A 12,986-nucleotide genomic window follows, 5' to 3' on the forward strand; every position below is an offset into this window, starting at 1 on the left:
AACAAAATGCTACAGTGCGTTACCGTGAAAACAACTCCGACGGCGCCAACTTCGTCAGCCAACTAAACGGGGCCGAAGGCTATGGGACTTGGGACACACAAAGCGGCGAGGCCACTCCCATCCATGCATGCTGCACTGGCCTCCCGCACACCGTGTCGCCCTGCGCCCGGCCCCTCCATGGAGAAGGTGAAGGTCGTAGCGATGTAGCCTGTGTACGTGGTGTGGTTCCGGCGAGTCGACGAACTTGGTTTGGATTCTTGTGCTTGGTGTGATATCGTCGTGCGGGTAGGCACCGTGTCGCGTCGCATGCGTCGCCGACACGCTTTAGAAATTGGACCACCTCGGCGGGGCCAGGAGTTGTGTCTGCCACGGCGAAGTACATGTGGCTGTCGTCGGCCCCGGCGACGTACGGTGTGGTGTGTCGTCGGCCGAGAGGAACGCGAACCTCCTCGCCCCAGCGACGACGACGCCACTGGTGGTGCTCAGGTGCCTGCCCCTGAAATCGGGGACCTGCAGGTCGCAGTGGCGACGCTCCAGAGCATGCAGGCGCTCGGCACGCTCGTCCGTGCCGCCTGCTGCCAGGCCATGCCCTCTCGTTCGCGTGCGGACCCGCCGTTCGCTCGGCAGCTCCTCTTGCGCTCACCGGCGCGCAATTGGGTAGCATCAAATATTCTCTCGTTCCACTCTATCACGCTGTGTGTGTTCCTCGAGTTCTCCATCCGTGAGCTCGCCGGCGACGTCGCGTTCCAGACCGGGGCATCACCCGGTCCCAACAAGGACAACAGGCCGACGAGCAGGTCCCGAAGGCGGTTAGCCACCGACGATGAGGTGGTGTTGCTGACTTCCTGCTTCCAGTTGATCCAGATGTACTACGTACGCCAGGAGCTCCTACAGGCTACAGCACGAACACCATCTCCTCGAAGCGGTGGATCCTGTGTGACGGTAGTGCACTGAACGAGAGTGTGACAGTCACAAGATGCTGCAGACCGTGGCAGCAGGTCGTTTGAGCTCCGGGCAGTGGCGAATCTAGGATTTTAGGTTAGGGTATGCCTTTCAAAAAAATTTCATACATAATTCGGTAAATCCATTTACCAATTCGGTATTAAGGCTTATAATCATGAATTAAGTGGACAGCGTATCTGCTAAATATAGTATAAATAGTTTCAAAAGCCATACCGATAACTGAAATATATGCATAATAGAGTACCAGAGACTTACAATGTTATTTTGCCGACATTTTTATTCGACGCTTTCGAAGGGACATAAATATCTCAATTATATCATCTTCATCAACTTCAAAAAAAATATCTCGCTCAATGAAAGTGACTAGACAATCATCCAAAAGACTATCTCCCATCTTATTTCGTAGCTTTGTTTTCACTAAAATCATAGCAGAAAATACCCTTTCAACACTTGCCGTTGCCACGGGTAGAAGCAATACCAATTTGAGAAGCTGATAAACCATATCATACACTTTATGCCTCTTTGTTTGAACAAGCTTAACTGAGAGATCAACAATATTTTCTAGACCTTTGAATCTATCATCTTGCCTGATGTCATCAATATAATTATCTAGCTGCAATTCAAGTCTGAGCAAATTATTATTTGAGAAGTCTTTTGGGTAGAATTCAGCTAATCTACGTAGCTTCCGTGCATCAAAAGACTCAAATGAGTTAGAAGGATTGAAGGCTGCCATACAAGACAACAACTCCATATTAATCTCATCAAACCGATTATTAAGTTCTTGACTTATTTGATCAATGACACCAATATATACCTCTCTTCTGAAGTGGTCATCATTGGTTTGCTTTCGAGCACGAGCTTTCCTTACTGATTTTCCATAAGGAACATAATCACCATCCATAGCAGGAACATCAACACCATGTTTATTACAAAATGAGGTGACCCTCTCAAGAAAATTATGCCAACCATCAGACCTCAATTCTTGCATTCTTTTCTTTGCCACATTAACAAGTGATATTGCATTAAGAATATCTTGCTCTCTTCTTTGCAGACACTCAGATAACTCATTTGTGTATCTAAGAATAATATACATTAAGTGTGCAAAGAAAACAAACTCAAAGGTCTCAAACGCTCCGGTCACAAAATGTATTTTGTTCCAATCATCCTTATATGTCGGATCATCTCCAAGATCAACCAGTACATCATGGATTGATTCATACATAGTAATGATGCTGCATATAGTTTTGTAATGAGATCCCCATCGAGTATCCCCAGGCCTAGGCAAACCCATCTCTTGATGTAATCCAGTTCCAGATTCAATTTCACCACAGTCAAGTGCTTTCTTGACATTCTCAAGCCTAGCATTTCTAAGCATGTCATGACGCTTATAAGAAACTCCAACAATATTCAAACAGATAGATACTTGATCAAAAAAAGAGCCGCAATCAGTATTTCCCTTAGCAACAACAACAAGAACCAATTGCAGTTGATGAACAAAACAATGAATATAATAAGTAGAAGGTGATTCTTGCATGATCAATGTTTTCAACCCTTTAATATCTCCTTTCATGTTGCTAGCCCCATCATATCCTTGACCACGGATTTGAGTCAAACTCAAGCCATGACTAACAAGTAAAGCTTCAATTGCATCCTTCAGTGATAAAGAGGTAGTATCATCTACATGAACAACTCCAATAAAATGCTCACATAGCCTTCCCAATTTGTCAACATAACGCAAGCAAAGAGCTAGTTGTTCTTTATGTGATATATCACTAGACTCATCAGCTAAAATTGCAAAGGGCTCATCACCAAGTTCTTCAATTATTTTCTTTCTAGTTTCTAGGGCACAACAGTGAATAATTTGCTTTTGTATGTCTGGGCTAGTTAAGGTACAGTTACCTGGAGCATTGTCCAAAACATATTTGTTCACTTCTTCACTATTTCCGGCAAGAAATTTCAAAAGTTCAATGAAGTTCCCTCTGTTGCTAGATTCTTCACTTTCATCATGTCCACGAAATGCCAACCCTTGATGCAAAAGAAACTTGATACACCTAAGTGAATAAGTCAACCTTTTCTTATAAAGTCGAAGATCCTCATCACTCCACTTCTGAATATTATAATCAATTGCTACCTTGGGATTTATAAAGCCAATGTATCTTTCTTGAGCTGCAATATGTGCCTTAGAACCCAAATGTTTGAGAAGTGCATTCTCTCCTATATTCTAATTATTCCATCCATCAACAGTAAATGCCTCTGACCCAGCGTCCTTCTTGAACAAGTAGCATATAAAGCAAAATACAACATCCTTCTTAATACTATACTCAAGCCATTCATGATTGTACATCCAACAATAATTGAATTGACGATCTTTTCCTGAAATCTTTGTTTTCGGAAAATCATGTGCAAAAGGTTTGACTGGACCTTTAGTAATATATGCTCTTCGAATTGCATCTTGATCATTAACAGGATAACTAAGAATGGGACGTCTTTCACCTGGATCATGTGGAAGGCGATTGATGTCATAAACTGGTGGCACTGAAGACGGCTGTGGTGGTGGCGGTGGCGGTGGCGGTGGTAGCACAGGATTTTGAGTTTCCTCAACTACTCTCTCATGACTCTGCTCTTCCACCACAGCTACAACCAGATCAGAAGAGCGATTACAAGTGGCAACAGCTGCCTCTTTTTTCCTCTTTTCTTCATGCTTCTGAAAAATAGATGCAATATTCCCGGTTCTCTTCATAACTGCATAAAATTAACAAAGAAAACAGAGCCAAATATTTAAATAAATTATACTTGCACGATTGAATTCACATATATGATTATGAATCACTTACATGATATGTTTACTGAACAATAGATCAGAATATCCACTTAGATGTTGGGAAAAATCCTCCAACTCACTGCGTGAAAGATTATTATATAATTTTAGCGCTAAAAAATTAGCAATTGATGTACAAATAATTTTTTAAAAATCCGAAGAACACGAATCTCACCTGAAGCCTAAACCAAACCAGACGAGATCACGAGAACAGTTCTGATCTGATCTGATCCGTATTGGCGTATTGCGTATACGTACTGCCGTAGAGCATAGGGCCGTAGGGCGTGGGCGTCGGACGTCGGCGATCGGCGACTCAGGCGTCCACGACAGCGATCGGCAACTCGGTGGCGTGAGTGCGTCTGCGAGACGCCGTGACGGCATAGCCGCGTACAGGCACGAGCAGGGCGAACGACGGAATAGTTGAAGTCGAACAGATGCGCTGTGCACTGCGGTATTGGCTCTGTAATCCCGTCAAAGTGGTCGTCTAGGCGTCTGGCTGCATGGGCCGCGTGGGCCTGAGCGTGACGCTCGCAGAGCCACGCCGCGGCCTGCCTGTCGCTTGCCCCTGACACTCGCATCACGGATGAGTTTTTTTCTTTCTTTTTATTAAATATACATATATGTATTTGCTGTTGCATCGGGAAAACAGGGTATGCCGGGGCATAGCCGGCATACCGTGTAGCTCCGTGACGGACCTAGGTTTTTACCTCTAGGTATGCGCAGCAAAAAAATTTCTTATGCAATTCGGTAAACCATATATAATTTGGTAAAACCATATTCTCATTCGATAAAAATTTTAGAGAGCAAAAGATGCAGCCGGCTTCTTTGCTGCTTTGCCAAAAAAGGATCGAATGTCGCCGTTTCTCTTCATCATTCAACAATTCTTCTAAAAATAGTTTATAATTACCAAACGTGCGAAACTCAAATAGTATAGTCACATGCGATATTGAGTTAATGACTCATGTTTGGACTTTTGAACTTACCGACTGGTGCTGATGAACTTGCTGGAGTTCTGGACCTCGCGCGTCGCCCTGTGGAGCCGAGCAGATCGCCGTCGCCACAACGCCGGATCGTCGCGGGCTCGCGGCTTCTCCTTTCCCGTCGCGGCGTCGCCCAGAAGGAGCCAGGCAGGAGCAGATCGTAGCGGACTCCAACTCTCCCGTCTAGTCGTCTTCTCGGCTTCTCCAGTTCTCCTCGTCCTCGATCGAGAATTCGAGATGTGTCACAGCGCCGCCCAGCAGTTACTCCGTCCGCGGAGTCCGCGCCTCCTAGGTGCTAGCGAGATCGCGGAACCGAGAGTCCAGGACGGAAGCCAAAACGCCGATCGTTTCCTTTTTTTATTTTTTTATATTAAAAATTTCTACCTATCTCTATGACTGGCGGACCCCAAGGTATGCGGTGGCCCACCCAGCATACCCTGTGGGTCCGTCCCTGATCAACGGAGGGGTGGCTGAGGGCATAGGATAGCTTCTAGCCTGGCTGCTGAGTGCCGAGGCAAATTTGTTTAAAATAATATTTTTGTAATGATTAACTGTAAATGTAGCAGTGGATGAAAGAGAATTGCAGGTCCATTAGCCTGTCGACCTCTGGATAGCGGACTGGAGCTACCTATCTCTATGACCGGCGGACCCCAGGGTATGCGGTGGCCCAGCCAGCATACCCTGTGGGTCCGTCCCTGATCAACGGAGGGGTGGCTGAGGGCATAGGATAGCTTCTAGCCTGGCTGCTGAGTGCTGAGGCGAATTTGTTTAAAATAATATTTTTGTAATGATTAACGGTAAATATAGCAGTGGATGAAAGAGAATTGCAGGTCTAGTAGCCTGTCGGCCTCTAGGTAGCGGACTGGAGCCCTATCGTCTTGTGGAATGCCGACAGGGCCCCGGCTCCGCAGCCGCCCGCCCAGGGGCTGATAAGGCCCCGTCGGCTGTACAGTAGCAGCATGCAAGGCAGTAGTATTATGAGCTAAGGTCTTGTTTAGACCACCTCCAAATTCCAAGTTTTTTCACTCTCTCTCCATCACATCAATTTTTGGACGCATGCATGGAGCATTAAATGTAGGTAAAAAAAATAACTAATTGCACAGTTTGGTTGTAAATCACGAGACGAATCTTTTGAGTCTACTTAGTCCATGATCGGACAAAGTTTGTCAAATACAAACGAAACGTGCTACAGTGTCCAGATTGCAAAAATTTGCAATCTAAACCAGGCCTAAGGTACGGAACTAATGCCACAAGCAAAATGATGGCCTACTGTTGCACTTGCACGCTAGGACTACTACTAGCGCGTGCAACAAGCAGCTGCAACTGCCTACTCCGTAGCTAGTAGGAGTACCAGCCAGTAGCAGCAGGAACAGGCTGACAAGCATCAGCAGGAACAGGCAGCAGTAGGAGACTCTCTTTGGTATTGGTATAGATGGGCAACGGGGAGGCCCGAACGATGCAAATGTGGTTGAGGAGCTGGTTCGGGGTCGAGCTCGCCACACCGTGGTGTCGCTTCTTGCCCGCCCTCGACGACGGGCATAAGGACTCTAGGCTGAGTGTGCTAGCAGCTGTGGCCACAACACCGCGAGTCCATTTGTTAAATTTAACTGAATGATTTTATTCCTCATGCTGTACTTGTTGTATTAGTTATTAGCTTGTAAGAAATAAGGTGATTATTTTATAAATCATAGAAAATAAGCAAATAATAAACTAGCTAACCCATTTTTCCAACCAAACACCTTATAAATTTGCCTTTGAATTTGTTCTCACACCGTGACCTATGAACTGACTGTGGCCAAGATGATTGGAAATGTGATCCATGAGACAGACTTCAAATTTTTTATGGTTTCTTAAATACTCATAGGGTCTTTACACTAAGGCGGTGGAGCCGTTGCGATTTTTTAGGTGATCTTTTTTTTTGGAAAAAAGAGAAGCCAGGGAAGCCACTATTTACTTCACCGGCTCCGTGCTACTAGCCAGTGGCGGATCTAGGAATTTAACTTAGGGTATGCCGCTAAAAAAATTCATATACAATTTGATAAAAATAATTTGTGAATTCGGTAATAATTGTACAATTATAACATAATTTGATATACACGCACTCAGTTACAGAATAAGTTTCAAATTCGAATGCCTAACAGTTCAAAGTTTAGACATAAATAAAAGAGTGCAAGCGACTTATAATACTACTTGTCTGGCTTTTTTAGGTGAATACTTTCTAAGAGACATGAGTGTCTTGATTATATTATTTTTATTATCAACTTAAAAAAATATCCCCTCGATGTGAAAAGAAGAAAAGAAAAGAGTAGAGGCTCACCTCTGTGGCCGGCAATCAGGTTAGCAGCGGAGCAGCCTAGCAGATCCTTAACTCCTTGATCTGATAGATCCCGATCATAATTAGTCACGACTCTCCTTTGCTTGTAGCCACGCTAGGCGGCGGGTGCATATGCGGCTTCGCCGACTAGAGTCGTCGGCGGGCTGAGACTCCGTCGATTCATCGCACGTCGCTCCGAATTATGCGCGGCGGCGTCCGAGCCATGGACTCCAACTCCCAAGTTCTGTTGTGTGGCCAAGGCGTCACCGTGTGGGGCTCTATGGAGTCAGGTCATGTGGGTTGTGGCCGCGGGCCGCGTTGGCCGTGGGCCTGTAAGTGGAAAGTGGAATGGCCGTCGTGAGTGGTGAGCGGAAACCATCCAGACGCCACACGACCGCTGGTCATCTTTCATGTACGTTTTTTCTCAAATCTACACGTAAATGGGCGGATCCAACGGTGGGGCGGGGGGGGGGGGGGGGGGGGGGGGGGCTCGAGCCCCCCCTACCCAGACCGCAGCAGTGGAACCCCTGTGGAGCCTCCATGAATTTTTAGGCAAAGTTCTATAGTGTAGGGGGCTGAGACTTAAGATCGAGCAGCAATCGGAGATATGTGTTGTTCAGCCCCCCCTAAAATTATTTCTGGATCCGCCGTTGTACACGTATATACGTACTCTATACTTGCTGGACTGCAGGGTATGCCGGTGCATACCTGGCATACCCTGTAGATCCGCCCCTGCTACTAGCGACTCTCGAACTTGTATGGGTGTGCATATTTTTTTTATTAGAGTTAAATGCACGAGCAAGTCTAATAATAAGAGCCCAGTTATAGAAAAATATGCGCTTAGCGACTCTTTATTGTTGTCTGTCGCAAGCTTTTTTCGTTTTCATTTCCATGTCTCCGGCCTTCACTTGCCATTGCTCTCCGTGCGCCCCTAGCACCGCCAAGCAAGTCCTACTCACCGTCTAAGCAAGATCCAAGGGTTTGCCACTATTTTCAATGAAGACTATGGGACTTGGACAAACAAAGCGGCCGCCGGCTGAGGCAGCAAGCGGAGCGTTCCACTCCCATCCATGCATGCTGCACCGGCTCCCGCACATCGTATCGCCCCGCGCCCTGCATGCATTCTAGAAGACGACCAACGCATCGGCAGGCCAGAGAGCAACGTCGTGCCGTGCAAATGGGGAAGTCATGCACCCTGGATGGCGCATGTGGTCGCGCCATGCATTGGTCGTCTTCTAGAATCCCGGGAGCTGGTGTTGTGCCTGTTGCTGTTCACCGTGTGGAGGTCCAGGAGGTGGTGCTGTGCTGTGCTGTGCCAGGTGTGGTGCGGTGGTGCCTCATGAAAGTGGGCAAAACTCGCAGGGGGTTAAGTGCATATTTTTATATCTTCTTAAGGGGTATACGCCTATGGTGCACTAGTAAACACATAAGTGGCTTAGAGATGCAATTTGAAAGTTCCTAGAGCACGTTTAGTTCCCGGATTTGGGAGTGGCCAAATAATTAATGCGTTACTGTAGCGTTTCGTTTGTATTTGTGAATTATTGTTCAAACATTGACTAATTAGGCTCAAAAGATTCGACTCGTAAAGTACAACCAAACTGTGCAATTAGTTTTTGATTTCGTCTACATTTAGTACTCCATGCATGTACCGCAAGTTTGATGTGACGGGGAATCTTCTTTTTGCATAGTGTATTTTTCAGGAGTTTGGTAGGAACTAAACATGGCCTAGAGCTAAGTGGCTCACACATACAAGTACAGGGGCTGGCAGTGCATTTAACTCTCTTTTTTTTATGTTCCTACACACTTGCACTTGCTGTTGGAGCCCACTACTGCATAGGCTCCTGTGCTCCGCTTGTTGCTTACATGATAGGTAACGATTTGTCTCTTCTCTTCTCCACGTCACTATTAGCTTGTCTATAACACCATCATTATATTTACTTTCACGCAAGTTACAAGCTGGGCATGAGATTCTATGTAATGGTGAACCCAGATATCAAATAAATGTAAAGAGGATTAGGAAAAAAAAATAGAACATAGAAAAAAATAATTTTTTTTATAAAATAATAAGAGACAACTATCGTATAGCTCAGCTTTTATGACTTGATATATACCTAAATAATTAGATTAATTATTAAACTTCCTATGGTGGATGAAGCGTGGATGGATCGGATGCGTGAGGTTTTCCCCCCTTTTTTTACGGTTAACCGCCCAAGAAGGCTTTACTTCCATTTAAGTGACGCATGAAATTTTAGAAAGTTTAGCCCATATCAGCGATATATAGAGCGTATCGTTAACAGAGCCGTTGCCTTTATGTATAAAGTTTTGAACAAGAAAACTCAAACCTTCCAAAATCAACAACATAGACGGCAGGAACGTTATTGGATAGTATAAGCTTGTATTACCTTTATGCTGATAAATATAAAAGAAAAGAACGTAACAAGAAATTTTAAGGGCCTGTTTACGTTTGGTAGGAATCTAGATTCTTGTATAAACGTTTTAGATCTCAGTTCTTTCCAAGAGACGTTATGGCGAATCGGAGCCACTAGACCGTTTGGCCGCAAAATAGTGTGAAATCATGTTTTCACCGATCAACGTTTGTAGGCAGAAAAGCGAGGCTTGCTTGAAGCTGTATCTAGCAGAGTTTCGCCTGAGCGTCGTTTGGCTTGGATTCTTCAGATTCATGTGAGAAACAGAACGTTTCAAGCATCAAACACACCCTAAATATCGTGTGGGTGGTTATTATAGGAATAATAAGTTGTGAAATGTGCGAAACTATATCTGGAGTCTACACTAGTTTATTGTTTTTCTTATTATTCGACAATAAGAAAATGATTCATTTAACTTTGAGCCAAATCATCAATACAGCCCCAAAGACCGGAGGTTGTTTGAATTGAACGAATAAAGACCGGCGATTTCAACCTGCAACTACCACATTTGCACGATCTTGCGTCTTCATTGTTCAACTGTGGCCTGGGGTGGGGGGGGGGGGGGGGGGGGGGGGGGGGGGGCTCTTTCATTTCTTTGCAGGTGGAAGCTTCTAGAGTCAGGAGTCAGGAGGTCACTTGAATCACTCTCCTCCATGCGCCGCACCTGCACGCTGTACTGCAGCACTTCTCCCGTCCTGCATGCTGCATCAACGGAGGGGTGGCTGAGGGCATAGGATAGCTTCTAGCCTGGCCGCTGAGTGCTGAGGCGAATTTGTTTAAAATAATATTTTTGTAATGATTAACGGTAAATGTAGCAGTGGATGAAAGAAAATTGCAGGTGCAGTAGCCTATCGGCCTCTGGATAGCCGCCTCTGGATAGCCGACTCCCCTGATAAGCCCCCGTCGGCTGTACACTAGCAGCATGCAAGGCAGTATACTACACTACGTCAGATTCACTGTAGGAACAGGGCATTTTTACTGTAGGAGCGGCTGGGGTTGGGGCCGCCCCTACAGTGAGCGTCCTCGGGCCCCAGCAGTCCAGCCGCCTCTACAGATGACACTGTAGGGGCGGCTGGTAACTTGAGCCGCCCCTACAGTCTGTTCGGTTGGCTGGTTCGTATCGTTGCTGGTTCGTGAAGAAGTACTGCTGGCTGGTTTGTGTGAGAGAAAAATACTATTCCAGCTGGAAATTTACGATCGTTTACGACAAGCCACAGCCAAACGAATAGACTGACAGTTGGGGCTGATCTGTAGGGGCGGCTCAATCACCAGCCGCCCCTGCAGTGCCCATTTGTCGTTTTTCAAAATTTCAAATTTAAAAGGTTCAAATTTTATCAAACGATAAGATGACTAAAATAAAAGTTGTAGATATTAATGAGTTGAACAACTTTGGTATTCATCAATTTTTATGCTGAAATCATTTTGGGTCTCAAATTTTGGTTCGAACTTGTTATTTTTTAAAATTTCAAATTTGAAAAGTTCAAATTTTGTCAAATGATAAGATAACCAAAATAAAAATTATATATCTTGATGAGTTGAACAACTTTTGTATTCATCACTTTTACATCTGAAATCATTTAGGGTTTGAAAATTTGGTTTGAACTTGTCAAATTTCAAATTTTAAAATGGGTAAAACATTGTCACATCCAGGTTTGATCAAACTTAAATGCTGAAGTAAGATTTTAGAAATTTTTAGAAAAAAAACCATCATATTTGGAGTTAGTATGAGGGAGAACAACTAGTTACAAAGTTTACCCACAAATTAAAAAGAGAAATCACACGGTTCTAGATGATCCTTACATGATTATAGTGAACAGTGTGATTTCTTTTTTAATCTATGGGTTAACTTTGTAACTAGTTTTTCTTCCTCATACCAACTCCAAATCTGATGATTTTTTTCCTAAAATTTTCTAAAATCATTCTCTATCAATTTATTTTGTTGGTTTTGTCAATATATACATATGAAAAGTTTGAGCAATTTAAATTTTGAATTTAAAAAAAATACAACTTCAGATAAGATTTTGGTACCCCAAATGATTTCAGCTGAAAAAGTGATAAATACCAAAGTTGAATAACTCATCAAGATCTACAACTTTTGTATTGTTTATTTCTTCATATGACAAAGTGGTAATGACATTGTTCACAAATGTGACACATCTCTCATAAGGTTTTATAAACTATATGAGACATGTGTAAGATTAGTGAACAATGTGTGCTAAGAATTTATCAAATGAAGAAATGACAAAAATAAAAGTTGTAGATATTCATGAGTTGAACAACTTTGGTATTCATCACTTTTTATGTTGAAATCAATTTGGGTCTCAAATTTTGGTTCGAACTTGTCGTTTTTCAAAATTTCAAATTTGAAAGATTCAAATTTTGTCAAATAACAAGATGACTAAAATAAAAGTTGTAGATATTAATGAGTTGAACAACTTTGGTATTCATCACTTTTTATGTTGAAATCATTTTGGGTCTCAAATTTTGGTTCGAACTTGTAATTTTTTAAAATTTCAAATTTGAAAGGTTCAAATTTTGTCAAATGACAAGATAACTAAAATAAAAGTTGTAGATCTTGATGAGTTGAACAACTTTTGTATTAATCACTTTTACATCTGAAATCATTTAGGGTTTGAAAATTTGGTTTGAACTTGTCAAATTTCAAATTTCAAATTTTAAAATATGTAAAACATTGTCACATCCAAGTTTGATCAAACTTAAATACTGAAGCATGATTTTAGAAATTTTTAGGAAAAAACCCATCACATTTGGAGTTAGTATGAGGAAGAACAACTAGTTAAGTTTACCTATAGATTAAAAAGAGAAATCACACTGTTCTAGATGATCCTTACATAATCATAGTGAACAGTGTGATTTTTTTTTGAATCTGTGGGTCAACTTTGTAACTAGTTTTTCTTCCTCATACTAACTCCAAATCTGATGATTATTTTTCCTAAAATTTTCTAAAATCATTCTCTATCAATTTATTTTGTTGATTTTGTCAATATATATATATATATATATATATATATATATATATATATATATATGTGTGTGTGTGTGTGAAAAGTTTGAGCAATTTAAATTTTGAATTTAAAAAAAAATGCAACTTCAGACAAGATTTTGGTACCCCAAATGATTTCAGCTGAAAAAGTGATAAATACCAAAGTTGAATAACTCATCAAAATCTACAACTTTTGTATTGGTCATTTCTTCATATAACAAAGTGGTAATGACATTGTTCATAAATGTGACACATCTCTCCTAAGGTTTTTATAAACTATATGAGACATATGTAAGATTAGTGAACAATGTGTGCTAAGAATTTGTCAAATGAAGAAATAACCAAAATAAAAGTTGCAGATATTCATGAGTTGAACAACTTTGGTATTCATTACTTTTTATGTTGAAATCAATTTGGGTCTCAAATTTTGGTTTGAACTTGTCGTTTTTCAAAATTTCAAATTCGAAAGGTTCAAATTTTG

General features: G+C 42.5%; 1 protein-coding gene across 1 annotated transcript; it reads right to left on the reverse strand.

Moving 5' to 3' along the window:
- Nucleotides 1–895: 895 nt before the first annotated feature.
- LOC136470784 (uncharacterized) lies at nt 896–4,359 on the reverse strand. The gene is made up of 5 exons (XM_066468514.1): nt 4,173–4,359; nt 3,457–3,705; nt 2,863–2,988; nt 1,473–2,748; nt 896–932 (listed from the first exon to the last, which is right to left on the reverse strand). Exons 1-5 carry the CDS (start codon nt 4,357–4,359, stop codon nt 896–898), a joined length of 1,875 nt encoding a protein of 624 aa, XP_066324611.1.
- Between the last annotated feature and the right edge of the window lie 8,627 nt (nt 4,360–12,986).

Source organism: Miscanthus floridulus, chromosome 8 (assembly GCF_019320115.1).
Source record: "Miscanthus floridulus cultivar M001 chromosome 8, ASM1932011v1, whole genome shotgun sequence".
In the NCBI taxonomy this organism is placed as follows: Eukaryota; Viridiplantae; Streptophyta; class Magnoliopsida; order Poales; family Poaceae; genus Miscanthus; species Miscanthus floridulus.

Excerpts from the sequence above, each read along its gene's own strand:
- LOC136470784 (XM_066468514.1), bottom strand. The coding sequence starts at position 4,359 with ATGCGAGTGTCAGGGGCAAGCGACAGGCAGGCCGCGGCGTGGCTCTGC. Across the intron at positions 2,989-3,456 it reads TCGCCTTCCACATGATCCAG|GGTTGGCATTTCGTGGACAT; the intron begins GTGAAAGACGTC and ends TTTTGCATCAAG. Across the intron at positions 933-1,472 it reads CAAACAAAGAGGCATAAAGT|GATCCACCGCTTCGAGGAGA; the intron begins GTATGATATGGT and ends ACCGTCACACAG.